The sequence below is a fragment of the Strix uralensis genome, unplaced genomic scaffold (assembly GCF_047716275.1).
Source record: "Strix uralensis isolate ZFMK-TIS-50842 unplaced genomic scaffold, bStrUra1 scaffold_131, whole genome shotgun sequence".
NCBI lineage: Eukaryota > Metazoa > Chordata > Aves > Strigiformes > Strigidae > Strix > Strix uralensis.
The window spans coordinates 232,704-255,571 of NW_027436770.1; the positions used below are offsets into that span (position 1 = coordinate 232,704).

Sequence of the window (22,868 nt, forward strand, 5' to 3'; positions counted from 1 at the left end):
TGTGGACTGGGAGCTGGGAAACGGTGGCAGAGTGGCCTCTGCAAACTGGGCAAACCTAATTTTCAGGTTAATAATCAGGAATTTGAGCAAATCAGCTGCAAACTGCGGAACTGGAGGGGGGGGGGGGGTGTGGGGTGTGTTTCCCTCTCCCTGGGGCCCCTGTGAATGAATCGGGGACAAATTGGAGCTTTTTCCACCTTTTTTATTTCCCAGCCTGTCTCCTCTGCCCCGTTTCCCCACACCGACCGCGGGGGCTGCAAAAAACGGGGCCAAAAACACCCGTTTCCGCCACGGCACCTGAATAAACACTGATTTTCTAGTCGACCCCTCCCCAGAGCGGAGCCACCCGGAGGTAAATTTTGCTCCAAAACCCCGTTTTTCGCAGCAGGAAGGAGGGTGCAAAGACAGCGGGTGCAGGAAATGCCCCAGGAGGGTGCTGACACCCCCCCACCCCCCCAAGGGCAAGCGAATAAATACAAAGCAGCCAAAACTGGGGGGTTTTGCAGAAAAACAGTGCTGGGGGGGGGTGTGGGGGTGTGTGAGCAATCCCGACCCTGGGGGGGGTGTTAATTGGATTTTAATCCAACACACACCACCACACACACCTCCCCCCCCCACCCCCCACCCCGGAGTTTAAAATGCCCCTGGGGGGGGTGTTTAATCCTCGTGGGGAATTTTAATTCTCCGGGGGGGGGTTTAACCTTCCCAGGGGCAGTTTTAATCCTAAGGGGGTTGATCCCCAGGGGGGGGCTTTTAATCCACCTGGGAGGAGAAATAATCCCCTGGGGGGGGCTGATTAATCCTCCCGGGCGGGGGTGGGTGGGTGTTAATTCTCCTGGGGGGGGGGGGCAGTTTAATCCTCCCAGGGTGATTTTAATCTTTCCAGGAGGGTTTTAAATCTTGGGGAGGGGGCAGTTTAATCTTCCCAAGGAGTTTATTAGGTTATTAGGCAGTGGAATGGATTGCCCAGGGACGTGGTGGAATCCCCATCCCTGGAGGTGTTTAAGAGTAGGGTCGATATAGCGCTGGGTGATATGGTGTAGATGGGAACTGGCAGTGCTAGGTTAATGGTTGGACTGGATGATCTTCAAGGTCCTTTCCAACCTAGTTGATTCTGTGATTCTGTTTTTAATCCTCCCTGAAGAGGGGGGGGTGTTCATCCTCCCTGGGGGGGTATAATCCTCCTGGGGGGTTTATAATCCTCCCTGGGGGGGGTTATAATCCCCTACTGGGGGGGTTATAATTCTCACTGGGGTGGGGGTAATCCCACTAGGAGGGGGTTTAATTCCCCCTGGGTGGGTCTAATCCCCCCCCCCGGGTGGGTTTAATTCCCCCTGGGTGGGTCTAATCCCCGGGTGGGTTTAGCCCCTCCTGTGCTGTTTCTTCCGCCCCTCCCAGGCAGTTCCCAACCCCCCAGCGGGTATTTCCCCCCCCCCCCCCCCCCCCCAAACTACGGGGGTCCCCGTTGTGTCCGTGCGCGTCCCCCCCGCCCCCGTCACTTTTCGGGGGGCTCCTCGGTGACGATCTCCACCTCCAAGCGGCCGACGTAGAGCGACAGGGCGCAGAGCCAGAGCAGCGCCAGCAGCGCGGCGGCGGCGGCGTTGGCGGCGGCCGTGGGCGCCGGCAGCATCATGGGGCGGCGCAGCAGCACCAGGTTCACCAGGTACGACCCCGCCCCGTAGGACACACACAGGCCCCCCAGGATGAAAAACCCTGCGACAGAAATAAATGTCTTTTTTTAAAATAAAAAAAAAAAAGGAGAAATAAACCCCAAACAAGCTGAGGGGAAGGGTCCCCCCCCGTCCGGTGGGGTTTTGTTGTTACTGCTGTGAGAAATGGGTAAAATGGGCGAAATGAAGGTCTGGGAGGATGCAAACCCTAAAATGGAGGAACTAGCCCCAAAATGGGCACCTGGAGAGGGGGTAGGAGTGGAAGGGCGCCTGGGATTTGGGGGATTTTATTTGGTTTTGGGGTGCAGGGAGAGGGGGGGTTGGGGGTGGGGGGCCCTACAGGGAGTGATGGGGATATGGGGGGGGGGGTGGGCCTGGGGGAGGGGGGTGTCCTGGGGGTGGGGGTGTCCCCAAAGGAGGTGCCCTGGGCAGGTCCCCGGGGGGGGTGTGGGTGTCCCCGGGAGGTTTGGGGTGTCCCGGGGGGGGTGTCCCGGGGGGGGTGTCCCCGGGGGGGGTTGGGGGGGGGTTTGGGTGTCCCCCGGCGGAGTGGGTGTCCCCGGGGGGGTGGCTGTCCCCCCCCTATACCCACAGTAGGCAGCATGGCGGCCGGTGTCGCTCTGGACGTAGGAGATGACGCCGACGCCGGTGGCCAGGAGCCCGTTGCGGTACCAAGACAGGAGACCTGAAGAGGACACACGGACACACCGGGGAGGTCACCGGGGACCGACCCCCCCCGAACCCACCCGGCCCCGCCCCGCCCCTCACCGCCCTCCAGCGCTTTCCGCAGCAGCCAGGCGTCCGCCCGTTCCAGGTCGGAGGCGGCGGGCGGCGGCGCGGCCCGGCCCAGGCTGTACCGAGGCCCCCGCAGCCTCCGCAACGCCGCCGCCGCCGCCCGCCCCGCGCCGCCCCACCAGCCCATGGCGGCCGCGCCGCGTCCCGCCGCCACCCTCCTTCCCGCTGTCGCCGACGACCGCCCATTGGTCGACACTGCTGCCGCTCACCGCGCCCGCCCGCGACTATTGGCGGAGCGGCGCGTCCATCACCGCGGCCCCGCCCCGCGCGGGACGTTACGCACCGCTATAGACCGACGTGCCACGTCCCGCCCCCTCCGGAACGGAAGCAGCATCGCTATTGGCTGCGCGCACGGCCTGCCGGGAAGAGCCGGGCGGCTCCACCCCGGAAACCCCTTTATTCCCCCCCCAAAACACACCCCCCCCACACTCAAAAATGGCCAAAACACCGTTTTTCACCTTAAAACACCACTTTATAAGGCGGGGCCAACCCGCCGGTGCCCCCGGGAGTGTGTGTGTGTGGGGAGGGACACACGGCACGGCGCGGGGGGGCGGCGCTGGCGGCGGCTCTGGGAGAGGAAGGAAACGGCACTTCGTTACCGGGGGGGGGGGGGGGCGATTATTGTAGGGTCGTACGGAAAGGGAAGGGGGGAGGGGTTGTTATTGCCGGGCCACTCCGGCCCCACTACTCACCCGCCCGGCCGCTCCTTCCGGCCCCGCCTCCTCCTCCGAAGCGCGCTCGCCCATTGGCTGGAACACAGAGCGCGCCCCGCCCGCCTCCAGCGAAGGGGGCGTGGCCAACGCAGAGCCCCGCCCCCGCCCGGGAAGAAGCGCCCAGCAGGGACGCGGGGCCGGGGGGGGGGTGGTGGTGGGGGAATCGGGGGGTCCCGGGGGGGCATTTTGGGGTGAAAACAGCGCTGGGGCGCGCTGCGGGGGGGGAGAGAGCCGGGGCGGGAGGGGGGGGTGCCCCAAAACGAGGGAAAACACAGCGATTTGAGGCTGTGCTCTCCCCCGCGCCCCACCCCCTTTCCCCTGTCTGCTTGTCCCCCCCTCGCCCCGGTGTCGTCCCCCCCCCACCCGGTGTCCCCTCACAGCTCGTCCTCGAGGCCATCGTCTTCCTCGGGGAAGTCCCCGGGGGTGACGCTTTGGGGCTTGACAAAGGCGCCGTACTTGGGCTGGCACTCGAAATAGCGGCGCCCACCAACACTGCGGGGAGGCAGAGAAGAAACAGAGCTTGGGGGGGGCCCAAAGACACCCCCCCCCGAGAGAGGGGACACCCTGGGGATGCTTTGGGGACCTCACCTGCCGTCGTGCTTGCCCAGCGGCTCGTCATAGCGGACGCCCACCCAGTAGCCCGGCTTGAAGTCGGTTTGGCCTGTGGGGAGTCGTGGGTGTCAGCGCTGGGGGGGAGGGGGTTGGGGACAACGCAGAGGGATTTGGGGACACGCTGGGGACACGTCGGGGACACGTACCCACGTACATGATGGTGGCCCGCTTGCAGGGCTGTCCCGGCACGCGGACCTGGCAGCGGGCGCCCAGGGGGAGGGCGGCCGCCAGCGTCGCCTCCTGGGCCCGACGCTGCTGCTCCTCGGCCGCCCGGCGCTGCGTCCCCTCGGCGTCGTAACGTCCCCAGCGGCGCTGGCGCAGGAAGGAACGGAGGGACTCTGGGGGGACACGGGGACACTGGCACCTGGGCTGGCAGCACCCCCCACCCCCCCCCTCCAAGGGGCGCGGGGGAGGTTGGTGAGGCAGCGGGGACAGGGGACAGTGACTGGGGGGGACAAGGGCAGTGACACCACTGGGGATGGGGACAATGGTGACAGGGAGAGTGTTAGCATAGGGGACAGGGACAGTCACATCAACTGGGGATGGGGACAGTGGGGACAGGGACAGCGTCACCATGGGGGACTGGTGATAGTCACACAGTGGGGACAGAGATGAGGTCACCTCAACTTGGGGACAGGGACACAGTGGGGACAGGGACAGTGTCACCATGGGGGACACGGGACAGTCACCTCCACTGGGGATGGGGACAGTGGGGACAGGGACAGTCACCTCAACTGGGGATGGGGACAGAGTAGGGGCAGGGACAGTGTCACCTCAACTTGGGGACAGTGACAGACTGGGGACAGGGACAGCGTCACCATGGGGGACAGCCACGTCAACTGGAGGACACTGACACAGTGGGGACAGGCAGTCACCTCAACTGGGGGACAGTGTCACCACAGGGATGGGACGGTGACATCAGTGACACAGCACAGGTGAAGTAAGTGCCAGCACGGGGGACACGGGGCAGGGATGTCCCCTGGGGGCTGGGGAGGTGACAGGGCAGGGACAGGGAGGGGGGGGAGGTGGCCTGCAGGGACGCCGGTGTCACCTGGCCGCTTCTCGTAGTCGCTCTCGGCCATCTCGTACTTCTCCACCTGCGACACGTCCTCGTACTCGCCGATCCGCGCCCCGCTGCGGTCGATCACCTGCGGCACCCCGTTACTGCGGGGGGGCCCCGGGGGTTACCGGGGGGGCCCCTTCCCCCGCGGGGGGGACCCATTTTGGGGTGAGAAAGGGGAGAAAAGGGGTGCGCTAGCGCCAAGCGGGATATGGGGGGAGAAAGGGGGTGCGCTGGCACCGGGGGTGAGACGTAGGGAAAGGGGGTGGTTTCAGGGTCTGATTTTGGGGTGAGAAGCAGGGAAAAAAGGAGGGTAAGAGGACCCACGTGCACACGGCAACCGTCGGCCACGGGGTAGGAGCCCAGCAGGGCCTCATCGCAGTCCAGGCGGCCCAGCGGCTCCTCCTCGGCGCTGTACAGCTCCAGGTCCATGCAAGAGGCTGGGCTGCCCACCACCAGCTCCAGTTTGCACTGGGAGGGGGAAATGGGGGGACTGGGCAGGGGCACGAACCAGCCCTGGGCTAGTACTGGCCCAGGGGACCCAGCCCTGATCAGGGGGCAGGGGAGGGGAGGGATAACCCAGTGCTGGGCCCGGGGAGGAGGAGGAGGGGGGCGGGGGGTGTCCCAGTGCCCCATGAGGGGGACGAGGGGGGTCCCGGTGCCCCCTGAGGGGGACGAGGGGGTGTCGGGGGGGGAGGGGTCCCGGTGCCCCCTGAGGGGGACGAGGGGGTGTCGGGGGGGGGGGGGGGTCCCGGTGCCCCCTGAGGGGAAGGAGGACCCGGACCTCATGAGGGGAAGGAGGAAGAGGAGGAGGAGGGTCCCGGCTGAGGCAGGGGCTGCAGGGGGAGGAAGGCCCCGGTCCGTGAGGGCGGAGGATGAGGAGGGCCGGGCCGGGCGGGGCGGGGCGGGGAGGGCCCCGCTCCCGTTACCTTGAACTCGGCGATAGTGAGGCCGGTGCCGTAGCGCTTGTGGGCGCGGAAGGCATTCAGGCTGCTGGTCACCGCCAGCGACACGGAGCCCGCCCCGAGCAGCAGGCCCGGCCCGGCCCCGGGCTCCGCTGCCGCCTTCATGATGCGGCCGCGCCGCCGCCGCTTCTTCTTCTTCTGGAACCTTCGGCCCGCCCCGCGCGCCCGCCCCGCCCCCGCCGCCCAGCCAATCGGCGGCGCCGCCCCGCCCCGCGCGCCACTGCCCAGCCAATGGTGAGGGACCCGCCCCCCGCAGCGCAGCCAATAGTGACGCTCTCTGGCGGAGGGGGCGGGGCGCGGAGGGGGCGGGGCGCGGAGGGGGTGGGCTCCGCCCTTCCCGCCCGGGTTTGTCCCCGCGCGGCCGCCGTCAGGCGCCGCCGTGCGCGTGCGCGGGGCCGTCATGGAGGCGGACGGCGGCTACGAGCCGGGATTTGTGGGGATCCGCTTCTGCCAGGAGTGGTGAGGGGGCGCCGGGAGCCCCCGGGCCCACAGACACCTCCTTAAGGGTCCCTCAGTACCCTCTGGGCCCCCCAGACCCCGCCGCGGGCCTCCCCTCTTCCTTCCCTGGGTCCCCCCAGGGCTCTCCGATACCCCCTCTGGGCCTCACCGACCCCCCAATATCCCCCGATCCCCCCCAGACCCCTTCTCACGGCTCCGTGACACCCTCTGGGGCTCCCCGACCCCCCAATACGCCCAAGACCCCTCCTCACGGCTCCCTGACACCCCCGGGGGCTCCCGACCCCCCCATACCCCCCAGACCCCTCCTCAAGGCTCCCTGACACCCCCCGGGGCTCCCCGACCCCCCCATACTCCTCCTCAAGGCTCCCTGACACCCATGGGGCTCCCCGACCCCTCCTCAAGACTCCCTGACACCCCCCGGGGCTCCCCGACCCCCCATACCCCCCCCAGATCCCTCTTCAAGGCTCCCTGACACCCTCTGGGTTCCTCAGATCCCCCCCACTTCTCCCCGACACCCCCTGGATCCCCCAGTTCCTCTCAGACACCCCCCCCACTCTGGGACTCCCTTCCTCCCCCACCCCCCACAGGGCCCTTTAATACCCCCTGGGGTCCCCCAGCCCCCCCCTCCCCAGGGAATGTGACCCCAGGACCAGGCTGGCCCCCCCCCAGAGACCCCACAATAACCCCCCCAATGTCCCCCCCCCAGCAACAACATGCTGTACCCCAAGGAGGACAAGGAGAACCGGATCCTGCTCTACGCCGTGAGTGACCACCCCAACCTGTGACCCCCCCCACACTGGGACCAGTCCCAGCGCTTCATGGGGCTGTGCCCCGCCCCTCCCAGTTGGGCACTGGGACCAGTCCATAGCCCCCACTCTTCCCCCAGTGCCGTAACTGCGACTACCAGCAAGAGGCCGACAACAGCTGCATCTACGTCAACAAGATCACGCACGAAGTGGAGTCAGTTCGTTGCGGGGGGGGTGTTAGTTAGTGGGGTGGGTTCATTAGCGGCAGGGGGGGGGTGTTCGTTAGCGGTCCCGGACGCCTGGGTCCTGGTTCCAGCACTTCCCACCCTGGGGGGGTGGTTAGTGGGGAGCAATTAAGGGAAAAGCAATTAAAAAGAGCCGATAGGGTAATTAATGAGAAGATAATTAGCAAAGTAGGAATTAGAGTAACTAATAAGGGAGTAGTTTGGGGGGGAAGGGGTAATTAGCAAAGTATGAATTAGGGTAACTAATAAGAGAGTAATTTGGGGGGTAGGGGGTGAGTGGTTGTTGAGGGGAGACAATAAGGGAAGATGGGTGGGGGGCAATTAATAAGGGAGAATGGTTCTTGATTAATTAGTAATTAAGAAGGGGTAATTGGGGTAGTTAATAAGAGTGATTGAGGGGCAGTTGGTGGGTAATTAGTAAGGGGAGGCAATAAGGGTGAACAATGGGAAAGCAATTAATGTGGGGGTCATTAATAGGGGTAATTATTAGGGGTGATTAATGAGGAGGATGCTAGGGTTATTAATAGCCCGGGGGTAATTAAGGGGGCTGATTAGCACCCTGCGGTGTCTCCTCGCAGCGAGCTGACGCAGATCATCGCCGACGTCTCCCAGGACCCGACGCTGCCCCGCACCGAGGACCACCCCTGCCAGAAGTGAGGGGGGATGCGGGGCCCCCCCCTGCCCCGGGGGGGTGTTGGGGGGCCCCAAGAATGTGGGGACCCCACCGTGGGGGTGTCAGGGACCCCCGTGGGGCATCACACCCCCCCAATGCTGCTGTGGTGTCCCCCCTCAGTTCTCCTGTCCCCTCCCCAGCTCTGGTGTCCCCCGTTTTTCCCCTGTTTTTCCCCATTTTCTCCCCCCTGTGGCTCCGGTGCCCCCGGGGGGGCCCCAGCACCCCCCCCCCCCCCCCCCCACTCCAGTAGCTCCAATGTCCGTCCCCCCCACCCCGTCACCGCTGTCCCCTCTCCCGCAGGTGTGGGCACAAAGAGGCGGTTTTCTTCCAGTCGCACAGTGCCAGAGCCGAGGTGAGGTGACCCCCCCCCCGAACCCTGTGCCCCCCCAAAAACTGTCACTGCTCCCCCCCATGCCCCGTGGGGTGACCACCCCTCCCCTCCTGCCCCCCCCAGGACGCCATGAGGCTCTACTATGTCTGCACCGCCCCGCACTGCGGCCACCGCTGGACCGAGTGACAGCGCCCGGAGACCCCAAAATCACCCCAAAACGTGTGTGTGTGTGTGTGTCCCGCAGCAGCCCCTGTGCCCCCCAACCCGGGTCTGCACCTGCCGGGGTGCAGTTTTGGTGATAATAATGGTTATTTTTGGCAATGGGATGTGTCAGCGGCTTTGTGGGGTGGAGGGGGCGGTGCTGGGGGGGCTGCTGGGGGGGGACTTTGGGGTGCACATGGCCGAGGAGGGGGGCGGGATTTGTCTCCCTGCGTGGATGTCACAGGCCCAAATTGTCCCTAGTGGCCCCAGAATGCTCCGCTGGGCCCCAAAGTGCAGAGCTGGGACCCCAAAATGTCCCCACGGGCCTTGAATTGCAGCTCTGGAGCCCCAAATTGTCCCTGATAAGCCCCAAATTGCCCCCCTGGGACCCCAAAATGCAGCTGTGGGGCCCCAAATTGTCCCCGGTGGACTCCAAGTCCTAACCCCCGGTGCCCCCTCAGGCCCATTATTTTTGTATTTAAGGTTTATTTAAGGTTTATTTTGTGATACTGCAGGGTGGGGGGGGGGGGGCAAATCTGGGGACAGGGACGTCCCCTCCCTTGGGCTTTAATAAAGGACGCTGGCGGTGAGTGGCTGGGGGGGTCTTTGTGTGATGCTGGGGGGTGGGGGTGGCCCTCGCCATTGGCCTTGGGGACACCGGCCTCTCCTGGGGATGTCCCTGTTCCCCCCACCCCCCTATAACCTTTCTCTTGCGGCCAGGCCCAAGCCATCAGTAGGTTCCAGAGTTAACAGCAGGGAAAGGGGTGGTTCCCTTGAAAATGGCCATTCCCCCTGTGCCTTATAGATATCAGGGACCTCACACAGCCCCCAGCCTCTGCCCCTATAGCCCCCATAGATCACTGCAGCCCCTCCCACAGCCCCTATGGCCCCTCCCACACCCCCTATAGCCCTTATAGCCGCTATCCATCCCCTATAGCCCCTATACAACCCCCACAGCCCGTATAGGCACTCATCCATCCTCTATAGCCCCTCTACACCCCCTATAGCCGCTCATCCATCCTCTATAGCCCCTCTACACCCCCTATAGCTGCTCATCCATCCCCTATAGCCTCCTACACACCCCCTATAGCCTCCCCCAACCCGCCGCCCCTCAGGCCCCGCCCCCTCAAGCTCCGCCTATCGGGCCCCGCCCCCTCGGCTCGCGCATGCGCACTGCGCTCGGCCCAGCCCGCGGCCGCGTCCCCAGCAGGTACCGGGCGGGGGCCGGGGATGGGGGGGGATGGGGGGGGATGGGGGGATGGAGCCTCCCCACCCCCATCCCAGTACCGACACCCCCCCCGGCCCCAGCGCGGTCCCGGGACCCGGCCTGGCCCCGCCGCGGTCCCCCCCCGCCCCGCCCCGGGTCCCCTCCCCAGACCGCGCCGCCTCCGCCGCCCCCCCCGGGGGTCCCGGGGCCCCCCCAGCCCCATCCCGGTACCGCGGGCCCAGCCGCATCCTGGGGCCCCATCCCAGTCACCCATTCCCATCCCAGCATCCCCATCCCGGTTCCTCCATCCCTATCCCAGCATTCCCATCCCAGCATCCCATCCCAGTAACCCATCCCAGTATCCCATCCCCATCCCAGTATATCCCATCCCAGTCGCCCATCCCCATCCCAGTATCCCATCCCAATAACCCCATCCCAGTATCCCACCCCAATAACCCATCCCAGTCCCCATCCCAGTATCCCACCCCAGTCACCCATCCCCATCCCAGTATCCCATCCCAGTATCCCATCCCCATCCCAGTATCCCACCCCAGTCACCCGTTCCCATCCCAGTATCCCACCACAGTATCCCATCCCAGTTACCCATCTCCATCCCAGTATCCCACCCCAGTCATCCATCCCCATCCCAGTCCCCATCCCAGTATCCCATCCCAGTATCCCACCCCAGTCACCCATCCCCATCCCAGTATCCCATCCCAGTATCCCATCCCCATCCCAGTATCCCACCCCAGTCACCCATTCCCATCCCAGTATCCCACCACAGTATCCCATCCCAGTTACCCATCCCCATCCCAGTATCCCACCCCAGTCATCCATCCCCATCCCAGTCCCCATCCCAGTATCCCATCCCAGTATCCCACCCCAGTCACCCATCCCCATCCCAGTCCCCATCCCAGTATCCCATCCCAGTATCCCACCCCAGTCACCCATCCCCATCCCAGTATCCCATCCCAGTATCCCATCCCCATCCCAGTATCCCACCCCAGTCACCCGTTCCCATCCCAGTATCCCACCACAGTATCCCATCCCAGTTACCCATCTCCATCCCAGTATCCCACCCCAGTCATCCATCCCCATCCCAGTCCCCATCCCAGTATCCCATCCCAGTATCCCACCCCAGTCACCCATCCCCATCCCAGTATCCCATCCCAGTATCCCATCCCCATCCCAGTATCCCACCCCAGTCACCCATTCCCATCCCAGTATCCCACCACAGTATCCCATCCCAGTTACCCATCCCCATCCCAGTATCCCACCCCAGTCATCCATCCCCATCCCAGTCCCCATCCCAGTATCCCATCCCAGTATCCCACCCCAGTCACCCATCCCCATCCCAGTATCCCACCCCAGTCACCCATTCCCATCCCAGTATCACACCCCAGTATCCCATCCCAGTTACCCATCCCCATCCCAGTATCCCACCCCAGTAACCCAGTATCCCATCCCAGTATCCCACCCCAGTCACCCATTCCCATCTCACTGCTGAGTGGGGAGGAGGGGTTGGCTCCCCCAAACCCCCTCACCCCCCTTGCCCCCCCCCAGGCCATTGCCATGACGAAGGAGCGTGGGGGGGACCCCCCGGCGGGGGGGGCGCCGCCCCCCGACCCCCCCAGTCCCGTGGTGGAGCGACGCAAGAAGCCGATGGTGCACCCGGCTGCCCCCGCCCCCCTGCCCAAGGACTACGGTGAGACCCCCCCGACCCCCTGGACTCCTCCCAGGGGTCCCCAGGGGGATGGGACCCCCCCCAAAAAAAAAAAAAAAAAATGGGGGGGAGAGAGCTGGGAGGGGCCCCAAGTGGGGATTCTCTGATGGCTGATACGGGGTTGTGCACCACGGGGTGCTCCTCCACTCCCCCCCCATGTCCCCCCCACCCCGTGTCACCCTGTGTGTCCCCTGTGTCCCCCCCCCGCAGCCTTCACCTTCTTCGACCCGAACGACGCGGCGTGCCGGGAGATCCTGCTGGACCCTCGCACCACCGTGCCCCAGCTCTTCGCCATCCTGCGCCAGTGGGTGCCCCAGGTGCAGCACAGCGTCGACGTCATCGGCAACGAGGTGGGGACTGGGAGCACTGGGAGGGAGCTGGGAGCTCTAGGGAGGGGACTGGGAGGGAGCTGGGAGCACTGGGAGGGGGCTGGGAGCCAGGGGGAGGGCATTGGGAGGGAGCTGGGAGCCAGAGGGAGGTCACTGGGAGCACTGGGAGGGAGCTGGGAGCCAGAGGGAGGTCACTGGGAGGTCACTGGGAGCACTGGGAGGGAGCTGGGAGCCAGAGGGAGGTCACTGGGAGGTCACTGGGAGGGAGCTGGGAGCTCTGGGGAGGGAGCTGGGAGCTCTGGGAGGTCACTGGGAGCACTGGGGGTGTTACTGGAGGTGCCCCAGGGGAGTTACTGGGAGGAACTGGGGGTTACTGGTGCCGCTGGGCAGATCCTGCGCCGCGGCTGCCACGTCAACGACCGGGACGGGCTGACGGACATGACGCTGCTGCACTACGCCTGCAAGGCCGGCGCCCACGGCGTGGGTGGGTGCGGGGGTCCCCGTGTCCCCGGTGTCCCCAGTGGGTGTCCCCAGTGTCCCCACATCCCCAGGGTTCCCAGTAGCCCCAGTCCCACCCCCCCTACGGCCCCAGTGTCCCCACAAGCAGTGGGGGCCCCGTCATGGCACCCCCCAGCCGTGTCCCCAGTGCCAGCGTCCCCATGTCCCCAGTGTCCCCAGTCCCGCTGTCCCCATGTCCCCAGTGTCCCCAGTGCCAGCGTCCCCATGTCCCCAGTATCCCCACTCCCAGTGTCCCCATGTTCCCAGTATCCCCAGTCCCAGTATCCCCAGTCGCACTGTCCCCACATCCCCATTATCCCCAGTGCCAGCGTCCCCATGTCCCCAGTTTTCCCAGTCCCACTGTCCCCACATCCCCAGTGTCCCCATGTCCCCAGTGTCCCCAGTCCCATTATCCCCACTCCCGCTGTCCCCACACCCCCAGTATCCCCCCAGTGTCCCCCCATCCCCACACCCCCAGTCTCCCCACGCCCCCCCTGCTCCCCGTCCCCCCCCCCCGGTGACACCCCCGTCCCCCCCAGGGGACCCCGCGGCCGCCGTGCGCCTCTCGACACGGCTGCTGGCGCTGGGGGGGGACGTGACGCTGCGCAGCCGCTGGACCCACATGAACGCTCTCCACTACGCCGCCTACTTCGACGTCCCCGAGCTCATCCGCACCCTCCTGCGGGCGGCGGCGCCGCGAGGTGGGGGCGCCCCGAACCCCGAAATCCCGGGGGGGCGGGGGGCAGGACGCTGGGGGGACAGCGGGAGGGTGTTGGGGTACGCTGGGGGTCCCTGGGGGGAAGGACACTGGGGTGCCTGGGGAAGGGTTTTGGGGTGCCTGGGGGAAAGAAATTGGGGTGCCCTGGGGGAGGATATTGGGGATCCCCAGGGTACAGGACACTGGGGTGCCAGGGGAAGGATATTGGGGTCCCCTTGGAAGGATATTGGGGTGCCAGGGGAAGGATATTGGGGATCCCCAGGGTGGGGAGGACATTGGAGTCCTGGGGGAAGGCCACGGGGGTCCCCCGGCGGGGCCGTGGGAGCAGTGGGTGTGTGTTGGGGACCCCCTGGGGCCCCCCCGGCGGGGCCGTCCCTCAGTGTGTCCCCCCCACAGTGCTGCACTCGACCTGCAGCGACTTCAGCCACGGCACGGCCCTGCACATCGCCGCCTCCAACCTCTGCCTGGGCGCCGTGCGCTGCCTGCTGGAGCACGGGGCGGACCCCGCGCTGCGGGTAGGGGGCTGGGGGGGGGCATGGGGGGTGGGGGGGGTGATGGGGGACTGGGGGGTGGGGGGGGTGATGGGGGGCTGGGGGGCATGGGGGGTGATGGGGGGGTGATGGGGGGCTGGCAGGCACGGGGGGCTGGGGAGTGATGGGGGATTGGGGGGGGAATGGGAGGGTAGTGGGGGGTTGGGGGTATTGAGTTATTGGGGGTTTGGGGGTGTGGGGGGGATTGGGGGGGTTTGGGGGTGCAATGGGGGATTTGAGGAGATCGGTGTGTTGGGGGGCATTGGGGTGCGGGGGGTATTGGGGTGCGGGGGGTTTGGGGGTGCAGGAGGTTTGGGTGCGGGGGGGTCATTGGGGTGCTGAGGGGGTTTTGGGGGTGCGGGGGGGGCATTGGGGTGCGGGGGTCATTGGGGTGCGGGGGGTTTGGGGGTGCGGGGGGCGTTGGGGGGTCATTGGGGTGTCAGAGCTGCGGGGGGGTGCCGCGTTCCCCCCCCACTGTCACTCTCAGAGCGCCCCGGCCCCCCCTGACCCCCCCCCCCCCGCCCCCCCAGAACAGCAAAGGGCAGGTGGCGGCCGAGGTGGTGCCGGACCCCCACGGACATGGCGCTGGACCGCGCGGAGGCGGCGCTGGCGGCGCGGGAGCTGCGGCGGCTGCTGCTGGACGCGGTGCCGCTGAGCTGCAGCCTCCCGCGCGTCACCCTCCCCAACTACGACAACCTGCCCGGGAACCTGATGCTGCTCTGCCTCGGGCTGCAGCTGGGGGACCGCGTGCGCCTGGACGGGGGCAAGGTGGGGGGTGCGGGGGGGGGCCGCGGGGGGGACCCCCAGGGGGGGGCTGGGGGGGACCCCATGGGGCTGGGAGGGACCCCAGGGGGGGCTGGGGGGGGCTGCAGGGGGACCCAGGGGGGCGGGGGGGTGAGAGTGACGGTTGGGGGGTGTAATGATGGTTTGGGGCTGAATACAGGGATTTGGAGTGAAAAATGATGGTTTGGGGTGAATAACGATGGTTTGGGGTGAATAATGATGGTTTTGGGGTGAATAACAATGGTTTGGGGGGGAATAATGATGGTTTGGGGTGAATAATGACGGTTTGGGGTGAAAAATGACATTTTGGGGTGGATAATGGCGTTTTGGGGTGAATCAAGGGGTTTTGGGCTGCGCAGATGGTTTGGGGGGCACCCAGGGGTGCGGCACCCCCGGTGCAGGTAGCACATCAGCTGCGGGGGGGAGGGGTGGTTATTTTGGGGTGCGGGGGTGGATTTTGGGGTGCAGGGGGAGGATTTTTGGGGTGCAGGGGCACCCATGGGTGCTGTGTCCCCCCCCCCAGGTGGGCACCCTGCGGTTTCTGCGGCACCACGGCCTTCGCCAGCGGCCAGTGGGCGGGGGTGGAGCTGGACGAGCCCGAGGGCAAGAACGACGGCAGCGTGGGGGGGGTCCGCTACTTCATCTGCCCCCCCCAAACAGGGTAGGGGACCTCCGGGGGGGGCGGGGGGGGACACCCCCAGGATGGGGGGGGGTGACAAACCCCTCCCCCAGTTCCTGGAGGGGGGAGGGGATCCCCTGGGGGGGGCGGGGAGTGGAGAGTGAATGTTAGGACCCTTTGGGGGGGGGTCAGCGGGGAGGGGGGGGGGGGGGGGGGGCGCTATTGGTCTCCTGGGACATCAGGGGCTCTACTGGGTTGTACTGGGCCATACTGGTCTGTACTGGGGTGGACACCCCTCCCCCGCAGGCGTCTTCGCCTCCGTCTCCAAGATCTCCAAAGCGGAGGAGCAGCCCCCGGCGCCGTCCCCCCCCCCCGCAGCCCCCCCGAAGCCCCCGGCCCGAGCCCCCCACAAGGCCCGCAAGGACAAGAGAGGTACGGCCGGGGGCTGGGGCCCCCCTGGATACCTGGGACCCCCCCCAATCCCTGAGCCCCCCCCTGGGATACCTGGGACCCCCCCCAACTCCCTGAGCCCCCCCCAATACCTGGGACCCCCCCCCCCCAAAACCCTAAGCCCTCCTGATACGTGGGACCCCCCCAAATCCCTGAGCCCCCCCCGCGATATCTGGGACCCCCCCCAAATGCCTCAGCCCACCCCCCCCCCCCCCCCCCCCCCCCCGCCACCCCCGGTCCCTGCCCAGCTCATCCCCTTGACTCTGCCCTTGTCTTTGGCTCCGCCCCCCTCACACGCTCATTGGCTGGCTGGCTGGGAGGGGCGGGGGGGAGGTGAAACCCTGCCCACCCGCGGGGGGGGCGGAGTACTGGCAGAGGGGGCGTGGTCTGCTCTAGCCCCACCCACTGTGGGGCCAGGGCGGGGCTTGGTGGGGTGGGTGGGGTCTGGGAGGGGGCATGTCTTGTATGGCTCCACCCCCAGAGCATTATCAGGCAGTGTCAAGCGGGGGCGTGGCCTGTGTGGCTCCACCCCCCTGGTTGTCCCTATAAGGAGGTGGTGGGTGGGCGTGGCCTGTGTGGGCGTGGCCTGTCTGACCCCATCCCCCGGCTGTCCCTGGAAGGAGGGAGGAGCCGCTGGGGCGGAGGGGGCTGGGGCAGAGGGGGGGTGGGCGTGGCCTGTGTGGGCGTGTCCCGGGTGGGCGTGTCCCTTCTGACCCCACCCCCAGCCCCCCGGCGGCGCGGCGGCGCCTGGCTGGACCGGGAGGGGCGCCGCGTGGCTCCAGGGGACGCGGTGCTGGTGCCGGACAGCGCCCGGGACGGGCCCGGTTCTACGGGCGCACGGACTTCGCCCCCGGTGAGTGACCTCCCCCCCAACCGCCGGGACCCCCTTTGGGGCCCCCCCAGCGCGCCCCGGCCCCGTGTCACTGGTGTGTCCCCCCCCAGGGTACTGGTTCGGGGTGGAGCTGGACTCGGCCGGGGGGAAGCACGACGGCTCCGTCTTTGGGGTGCGGTATTTCTCCTGCCCCCCCAAACATGGCGTCTTCGCCCCCCCCCTCCCGCGTGCAGAGGTACTGGGGGGGCGTGGGGATACTGGGGGACAGTGGGGTGTCACTGGGGGGATACTGGGGGACACTGGGGGGAAATGGGGGACACTGGGGGGGTCACTGGGGGGATATTGGGGGACACTGGGGGGTCACTGGGGGATATTGGGGGGACACTGGGGGGTCACGGGGGGGACACTGGGGGGTCACTGGGGGGATACTGGGGGACACTGAGGGGACACTGGAGGGTCACTGGGGGATGAACTGGGGGGGGACAGAGAGGGCTGTGGGGGGGACACAGCCCCGACCCCCCCGTGTCCCCCCTGTCCCCAGGGTCGGGGGGTCCCAAGGAGGAGCCAGGGGACGGCGCCCCCGAAAAGAAGGTCCAGCAGGTCACCGGTGCGTGCTGATTGGCTGGCGGGGAGGGCGGGGCCCCTCACCATTGGCTGGCGGCTTGGGCGGGGCCATGGTTGGCTGGCAGGCAGGCTGGGGCCCTGCTGATTGGCCAGCAGGAGGAGGGCTTGCTGCTGATTGGCTGGCAGGATATCCCCGTGCTGCCTGGTAACAGGCCAGGCCAGGCCTCTGCTGATTGGCCAACAGGCAGCACAGGCCTCTGCTGATTGGCCAGCGCCCCTCAGGGGATCCCTCGCTCTCTGATTGGCCAACTGGAGGGGCAAACCTCAAGCTGATTGGCTGGGCAGCAGGGCCCCCTCTTTTCCACCCCCTGCAGCGGCTGGGGGTGGGGGTGGGGGTGTGACATGTCCCCCCGTGTCCCCCCCGTGTCCCCCCCCGTGTCCCCGCAGTGTCCCAGCCCAAGCGCAACTTCCCGGCAGTGCGGACCCCCGAAGGACATCACCTCCGAGAGCTCCTTCTCCAGGTGGGGGAGGGGAGGGGGAGGGGAGGGGGGGGTGGGGACACCGAGGGGGGTTGGGGACACCGGGCGGGGGTTGGGGACACCCCGAGGTGTCCCTGCGCCCACGGTGGCCCCCGCTGTCCCTCTGTCCCCAGGTTACTCTTTCTGCTGCTGGTTCCCCTGGATGCTGCGGGCCGAGATGCAGTCCTAACCCCTCCCTCCGCCTCGCTGCGCCCCACCCCCACACCCCCCCACCCCCGCCGCCCCTCCCCCACCCAGTGCCTTGGTCCCCTCCCCCACCCGGGGGAGACGTGATGTGACACCCCCCTCCCATCCACCCCGCCCAACCCCTCTTCGAACCTCTCCACTTTGCGCCGGGTTGTTCACTCTGGAACCTACCGATTACAGAGACATTGCGGAGGAGGCGGGGGGGTGAGTTGAGGCCCAGCCCCGCCCCCCCCCCCGACCCCTCCCCCAAACCTCTTTTGGGTGTTCACCCTGGAACCTACTGATTACAGTGATGGGGATTTGCTGCCAGCCCCCCCTCCCCACCCCCCCCTCCAAGCCTCTCTGCCCCCTCCCGGTTTGGGCTGTTCACTCTGGAACCTACTGATTACCCCTGTGAGGAGCGTGCCTATACCAGTCTCCAGCCCCCCAGTTTGGGGCCATTCACTCTGGTACCTACTGACTACAACTGGGGGAGAAGTGGTTTATGCCAGGGCCCCTTCCCAAGCCTGTTCCTGAGCCGTTAACTCTGGAAACTACTGATTACACCCTGAGGGGGGTAGAAAACTGGTTTATACTGGTTTGGTGGGATTCTCCAGCGGCTGCTACTGGGGTTGAGGCCACCCACCCCCCACCCCCCCAGCCCCCCAAAAAAAAAGGGACCCAGGCATCCAGGAGGTGCAGAGGACACACCCCGCCCCCCCCCCGCAGTAGCAATAACGTCCCCTCCCCCGCGATCGTGTGAGTGGCTTTAATGTCCCGTCCCCCCCCCCCCGTGTCCCCACCCCCCCCGCTGCCGCATGGTCCCCCCGGACCCGCTTCTGCCACCAATAAACACCTTTGTACGTCCCACGGCTCCGGGGGGGGACCCCAAAGCTGGGGGGGTGGAATGGGGGGACCCCAAAGCTGGGGGTGGGAATGGGGGGGTGGGGGGGACCCCAAAGCTGGGGGACACATGAGGGCACGTGGGGACACCCCAAAACAAGGAGGGGGGGCCATGGGGGGGGGGTGCCTGTGAGGACATTGTCCCAAAATCTAGGTTTTTTTACCCAATGCGCCATGAGCCAAAACCCACCCAAACCCAAGAGATTGGGGGGGGGGGGGGGGGGGGGGGGACGGACCCCCCCATCTCCCCAAAAGCCACATGGGGCTGCTGGGGGTGACCCCCCCACAGCTGCTCCCACCCTGGGGAGCCCAGGGAGCGTTTTTACACCCCAAACACCGGTTTTGGGTGATTTTTACCCAGAAGTTGGGCCAACCTCGGGCTCATCGCCGTTGAGTCACGGATCCAATTTTTTTCGCTGCACTTGTCGGGTCAGGAAGGGGCTTTTCTGGGGAGGGCGGAGGGAGGATTTTTACTCCATTTTTGAGGAAAATTCAAGCAGTTCTCGCCCTCAGTTTTATCAATTTTTGTTTCTTTCCTCGATTTTATCAATTTTTGTTTCCGGACGCTCCCGGCGTTTCCCTCCTGGGTGGGTTCACGGTGCCAAACCTCGTGCTTAGCTCAGGGTTTCCTTGTTTGAATTTCAGCGCTGTTGACCCAAAACTTTGTTTGAATTTCAGCGCTGTTGACCCAAAACCAGCGTTTTTCACCCCAGAGTTGAGATATTTGTATTTATTAGTTCTGCGCAGAAAAGGGCACCCGCAGCGCCTTTATTTGACTTTAAACGCACAAACCCACACCTGTATACTTAATTATTGGTTAATTTTTATCACAAGTTCATATTTTGGGTAGTTTTATTCCTTATTTTCATTTAAAAGTCACATTTAAAGTCACAATCAATCTATTAACATACACACGCTCACAGGGTGAGGCAGGCAGCTTCAGCTGCGTGTTTTTTATATAATAATGAGCTAAATTCACCCAAAAGACACAAAAATAAGACTTTTTTGCAGCGTGGCTCTGTTAATCGTAAATTTTTGACAACACGACAGTTCTACGCTGGGCCTAAACCACCATAAATTGGGTTTGCTGAAATAAGGACGCTGGTTAAAAAACTGAACATTCCAAGCTGCGCAGCGGATGTCAAACGCCGCCTTTTTGTGTTTTGCTACATTTTTGCTTTTTTATCCTTTTATAACACAAGGTGTAAGGGGGGGGGGGGGGGGGGGCGGCTGCCCCCCAGCACAGCCCCAGCGTCGCCATTTTGTTTCCGGCGCGCCGCGGTGACGTTACGCGCGCGACCGGAAGGGCGGTGGCCACCCGGTCGGTGGCCACGCCCGCCCTTGCGCGGCCACGCCCCCGGTTTTCGCCCCCGCCCCTTCCCCTCGGGCGCTGCGCTGATTGCCCCCGCCCCACGCGCTAAGCCCCGCCCCACGCGCTAAGCCCCGCCTCCGCCCCTCCCGGTCCCCGCAGTCGCTCCCCGGCAGCCGCCGCCGCAGCGCCCGAAGGTACCGGGACCCCCCCCCCGCCCCGGGACTCCCCCTTTGCCTCGGGACCGCCCCCCCCCGGCCCCGGGACCCCCACCCGGTCCTTCCCCCCCCGCCCCGGGGCTCCGGGACTCAGCCCCGGCCCTGCCCGTTTCCCCGGAAATCCGCAGCCGGTGCTGGGAGGGGCCGGGTTACCCCCGAGACCCCGGGGGGATCCATAGGGGCTGGGAGGATCTATAGGGGATGGGGGGATCCATAGGGGCTGGAGGATCCATAGGGGTTGGGGGGATCTATAGGGGATGGGAGGATCCGTAGGGGATGGGGGGATCTATAGGGGCTGGGGGGATCTACAGGGGATGGGGGGGATCTATAGGGGCCGGGGTTGATCCATAGGGCCAGGGGGGATCCATAGGGCCAGGGGGGGATCCATAGGGCCCAGGGGGGTCTATAGAGCCTGAGGCGGCTCCGTAGGGATGGCGAGAGGGTCTGTAGGGCCCCAGGTGTCTATAGGGGCCGTGGGTGTCTATAGGACCTGGGGGGCTCCATAGTGCTGGGGGAGGGGGACGGGTGTTATCTATAGGGCTCGAGGCTCTATAGGCCCTGGGGGTTTCTATAGGGTCCGTGGGATCCTTCAGGCACCCACAGTGTTGGGGGCGGGCCTATAGAAAACGGGGGGGCTGTAGGTTCCAGGGGTGTCCATAGGGCCTGGGGGGGGGTGGGGGGTGTGTCTATAGGGCCCGGGGGGGGTTGGGGCGGGGTGTCTATAGGGCCCGGGGGGGGCTATTAGGGTCTGGCGGAGCCTATAGCGCTGTGTGGTGTCACCTCACGCTGCTCTCTCCTTTTCTTTCAGCCTCTCCAGTGCCCCCAGTAACCTCCAGTGCCGCCCCCCCAGCGTTCCCAGTGCCCCCCAGCGCTCCCAGTGCCCCCCCCAGTGCTCCCAGTGCTCCCAGTAACCCCCCCAGTGCTCTCAGTGCCCCCCTGTTTGCGGGGAACATGTTCCTGGTGAAGGGGCTGCTGGGGGGGGGGTGGCGGCGGGGGGGGCGGGGGGGGGCCTCCCCCGGGAACATCGGCTCGGTGCTGGGGGGGGCTGCTGAGCGGGGGGGGGCGGGGGGGGGGCGTGGGGGAGGCGCCATGGGAGTCCTGGGGGGCGTCATCAGCGCCATCAGGTGAGGGGACCTCGGGGACACAGGGTGGGGGGGACATGGGGGGGACTTGGGGGACACGGGGGGTGAGATGGGGGACACGGGGGGGACATGGGGGGGACTTCGGGGACACAGGGTGGGGGAGCATTGGGGGTGTGGGGTTTGGGGGGACACGGGGGGACATTGGGGACACGGGGGGGGACGTTGGGGACTTGGGTTTGGGGGGGACACATGGGGACACTGGATGGACTTTGGGGACACGGGGGGGGACATTGGGGACACTGGGGGGGACACACACGGGGTGGGGGGGGACGATGGGGGACATGGAACTGGGGGGACCCAGGGTTGGGGAGACCCCGGGGGACGTGGGGTTGGGGGGACATTGGGGACACTGGGGGTGGGCTGGGGAGTGACACTGGGGTGGGGGGGGTGACCCCGGGACCCCCCCGGGGCTCCTCTGACCCCCCCAACCCCCCCCCCCAGCGAAGCGGCCGCCCAGTATAACCCCGAACCCCCAGTAAGTGACCCCCCGAGACCCCCCCCCCCCCCAAAGGTTTTGGGGATCCCCACAGCAGGGGGGGTCCCACTGGGTTTGGGGACCCCCCCTGGGTTTGGGGGACCCCCACACACACCCCGTTCTGCCCCTCCCCCAGCCCCCCCCCGCGCCCACATCTCCACGGTGGACGCCAACGAGAGCGAGGAGGTGCGGCAGTTCCGGCGGCTCTTCGCCCAGCTGGCCGGGGACGTGAGTGACCCCCCCGCGCCCCCCCCCCTCAGCCCCCCAACTCCCCTGCGACCCCCCCCAACCCCCCCCACATCCTCCTCATCCCCTTGGCCCCCCCCCCCCAAATTCCCCCCCCCCCCGCAGTGGGTCACCGGATCCCACAACATCTGCCCCTCATCCCTGGGGTGGGGGGAACCGCGAGATGGGGGGGTCAGGGTGGTGGTGGGGGGGGTGTCAGGGTGGGGGGGGTGTCAGGGTCGGGGGGGGCCCTCCCACAGTGCCCCCCCCCCACACCCATCTCCGGCAGGACATGGAGGTGAGTCCCACCGAGCTGATGAACATCCTCAATAAAGTCGTCACCCGCCGTAAGTGTCCCCCCCCAAAAATCGGGGGGGGGGGCGCTGGGGGGGGCAACAACAAATCGGGGGGGGGGGGTGCTGAGACACGCTCCCCCCCCCCAAATCACCAGGGCCGGGAAATTGGGGGGGGGGCACAACCCTATAGCAGCCACTAGAGAATCCCTACATGGGGTTAAAATGGGGGGGAGGAGAGGAAATGGGGGGGGGCACTGGGGGTGGGGGGGGGGGGGCCAAAAATCATCTCTTTGCCCCCCCTCCGCCAGATCCTGACCTGAAGACGGACGGGTTTGGCCTCGACACCTGCCGCAGCATGGTGGCCGTGATGGACGTATCCTTGAGGGGGGGGCACGGGGAAGGGGGGCGGGGGTTTTGCGGTACAGGGGGGGGCCCAAATTTTCCCCCCCCAAAATCTCCTTGACACAGCCCCCCCCCAGAGCGACACGACGGGGAAACTCGGCTTCGAGGAGTTCAAGTACCTGTGGAACAACATCAAGAAGTGGCAGGTGGGGGGGGGGGCACCCCAAAATGGGGGGGGGGGGGCACCTCAAAATCGGGGGACCCCCCCCTCACTGAGACCCCTAAATCGGGGGGGGGGGGGGGGGGCAATAAGGGCCCTCCTGGGACCCCCAAAATTAAGGGGGGTGCAGTGTGGAGGCAACGGGGATCCCCCAAACCTGGAGTTGGGGGAGTGGAAATGGGGGGGGGCATATGGGGGTACAAGGGGGGGCCCCCCCCAAAAAATACCCCCCTGTGCCCCCCCCCCAAGTGCATCTACAAGCAGTTCGACACTGACCGCTCAGGGACTATCGGGGCGCAGGAGCTGCCGGGGGC

At 66.4% G+C, this 22,868-nt stretch overlaps 5 protein-coding genes across 6 annotated transcripts in view; 3 read left to right on the forward strand and 2 right to left on the reverse strand.

Annotated features, from left to right (window-relative positions):
• Window positions 1–181: 181 nt before the first annotated feature.
• Window positions 182–2,622, reverse strand: TMEM160 (transmembrane protein 160). The gene is made up of 3 exons (XM_074857403.1): window positions 2,436–2,622; window positions 2,260–2,352; window positions 182–1,713 (listed from the first exon to the last, which is right to left on the reverse strand). The coding sequence occupies exons 1-3, from the start codon at window positions 2,587–2,589 to the stop codon at window positions 1,496–1,498; spliced, it is 465 nt and encodes a 154-aa protein (XP_074713504.1). The 5' UTR covers window positions 2,590–2,622; the 3' UTR covers window positions 182–1,495.
• Window positions 2,623–3,485: 863 nt separating this feature from the next.
• TBCB (tubulin folding cofactor B) lies at window positions 3,486–5,966 on the reverse strand. Of its 2 annotated transcripts, none has more exons than XM_074857402.1 (6): window positions 5,777–5,963; window positions 5,175–5,318; window positions 4,839–4,951; window positions 3,934–4,125; window positions 3,764–3,836; window positions 3,486–3,667 (listed from the first exon to the last, which is right to left on the reverse strand). In XM_074857402.1, exons 1-6 carry the CDS (start codon window positions 5,830–5,832, stop codon window positions 3,550–3,552), a joined length of 696 nt encoding a protein of 231 aa, XP_074713503.1. In that variant the 5' UTR covers window positions 5,833–5,963; the 3' UTR covers window positions 3,486–3,549. The 2 variants fall into 2 exon arrangements, with proteins under 2 accessions (XP_074713503.1, XP_074713502.1); XM_074857401.1 differs by having other exon boundaries at window positions 3,489–3,667; window positions 4,839–4,935; window positions 5,777–5,966.
• A 193-nt stretch (window positions 5,967–6,159) lies between these two features.
• POLR2I (RNA polymerase II subunit I) lies at window positions 6,160–8,587 on the forward strand. The gene is made up of 6 exons (XM_074857368.1): window positions 6,160–6,271; window positions 6,978–7,032; window positions 7,158–7,231; window positions 7,841–7,915; window positions 8,236–8,287; window positions 8,390–8,587. The coding sequence occupies exons 1-6, from the start codon at window positions 6,213–6,215 to the stop codon at window positions 8,450–8,452; spliced, it is 378 nt and encodes a 125-aa protein (XP_074713469.1). The 5' UTR covers window positions 6,160–6,212; the 3' UTR covers window positions 8,453–8,587.
• A 2,234-nt stretch (window positions 8,588–10,821) lies between these two features.
• Window positions 10,822–18,013, forward strand: CLIP3 (CAP-Gly domain containing linker protein 3). The gene is given in 17 exon segments (XM_074857393.1): window positions 10,822–11,379; window positions 11,608–11,747; window positions 12,117–12,210; window positions 12,764–12,925; window positions 13,339–13,457; window positions 14,003–14,041; window positions 14,043–14,240; window positions 14,779–14,793; window positions 14,795–14,911; window positions 15,177–15,306; window positions 16,050–16,118; window positions 16,121–16,177; window positions 16,267–16,383; window positions 16,698–16,763; window positions 17,168–17,205; window positions 17,207–17,242; window positions 17,375–18,013. Coding segments are annotated over 17 exon segments (1,584 nt in total). The 5' UTR covers window positions 10,822–11,246; the 3' UTR covers window positions 17,429–18,013.
• A 1,726-nt stretch (window positions 18,014–19,739) lies between these two features.
• The window catches only part of CAPNS1 (calpain small subunit 1), a 3,725-nt gene continuing 596 nt past the window's right edge, over window positions 19,740–22,868 (forward strand). Inside the window, exons 1-8 of the mRNA XM_074857357.1 lie at window positions 19,740–19,833; window positions 20,663–20,978; window positions 21,438–21,471; window positions 21,610–21,699; window positions 21,986–22,043; window positions 22,301–22,365; window positions 22,472–22,540; window positions 22,804–22,866. Coding sequence (XP_074713458.1) covers window positions 20,806–20,978; window positions 21,438–21,471; window positions 21,610–21,699; window positions 21,986–22,043; window positions 22,301–22,365; window positions 22,472–22,540; window positions 22,804–22,866 — 552 coding nt within the window. The 5' untranslated portion in view covers window positions 19,740–19,833; window positions 20,663–20,805. The remainder of the gene's footprint in view (window positions 19,834–20,662; window positions 20,979–21,437; window positions 21,472–21,609; window positions 21,700–21,985; window positions 22,044–22,300; window positions 22,366–22,471; window positions 22,541–22,803; window positions 22,867–22,868) is intronic.

Bases quoted from the DNA above. Each gene is read 5' to 3' on its own strand.
- TMEM160 (XM_074857403.1), bottom strand. From the start codon at position 2,589: ATGGGCTGGTGGGGCGGCGCGGGGCGGGCGGCGGCGGCGGCGTTGCGG. The intron at 2,353-2,435 runs GTGAGGGGCGGG...TGTCCTCTTCAG, and splicing joins GCGGAAAGCGCTGGAGGGCG to GTCTCCTGTCTTGGTACCGC. The intron at 1,714-2,259 runs GTGGGTATAGGG...TTTCTGTCGCAG, and splicing joins CGGCCGCCATGCTGCCTACT to GGTTTTTCATCCTGGGGGGC.
- TBCB (XM_074857401.1), bottom strand. From the start codon at position 5,917: ATGAAGGCGGCAGCGGAGCCCGGGGCCGGGCCGGGCCTGCTGCTCGGG. The intron at 5,319-5,776 runs GTAACGGGAGCG...TCCCCCTCCCAG, and splicing joins TCACTATCGCCGAGTTCAAG to TGCAAACTGGAGCTGGTGGT. The intron at 4,126-4,838 runs GTGACACCGGCG...GTGTCCCCCCAG, and splicing joins CGACTACGAGAAGCGGCCAG to AGTCCCTCCGTTCCTTCCTG.
- POLR2I (XM_074857368.1), top strand. From the start codon at position 6,213: ATGGAGGCGGACGGCGGCTACGAGCCGGGATTTGTGGGGATCCGCTTC. The intron at 6,272-6,977 runs GTGAGGGGGCGC...TCCCCCCCCCAG, and splicing joins ATCCGCTTCTGCCAGGAGTG to CAACAACATGCTGTACCCCA. The intron at 7,916-8,235 runs GTGAGGGGGGAT...CCTCTCCCGCAG, and splicing joins GAGGACCACCCCTGCCAGAA to GTGTGGGCACAAAGAGGCGG.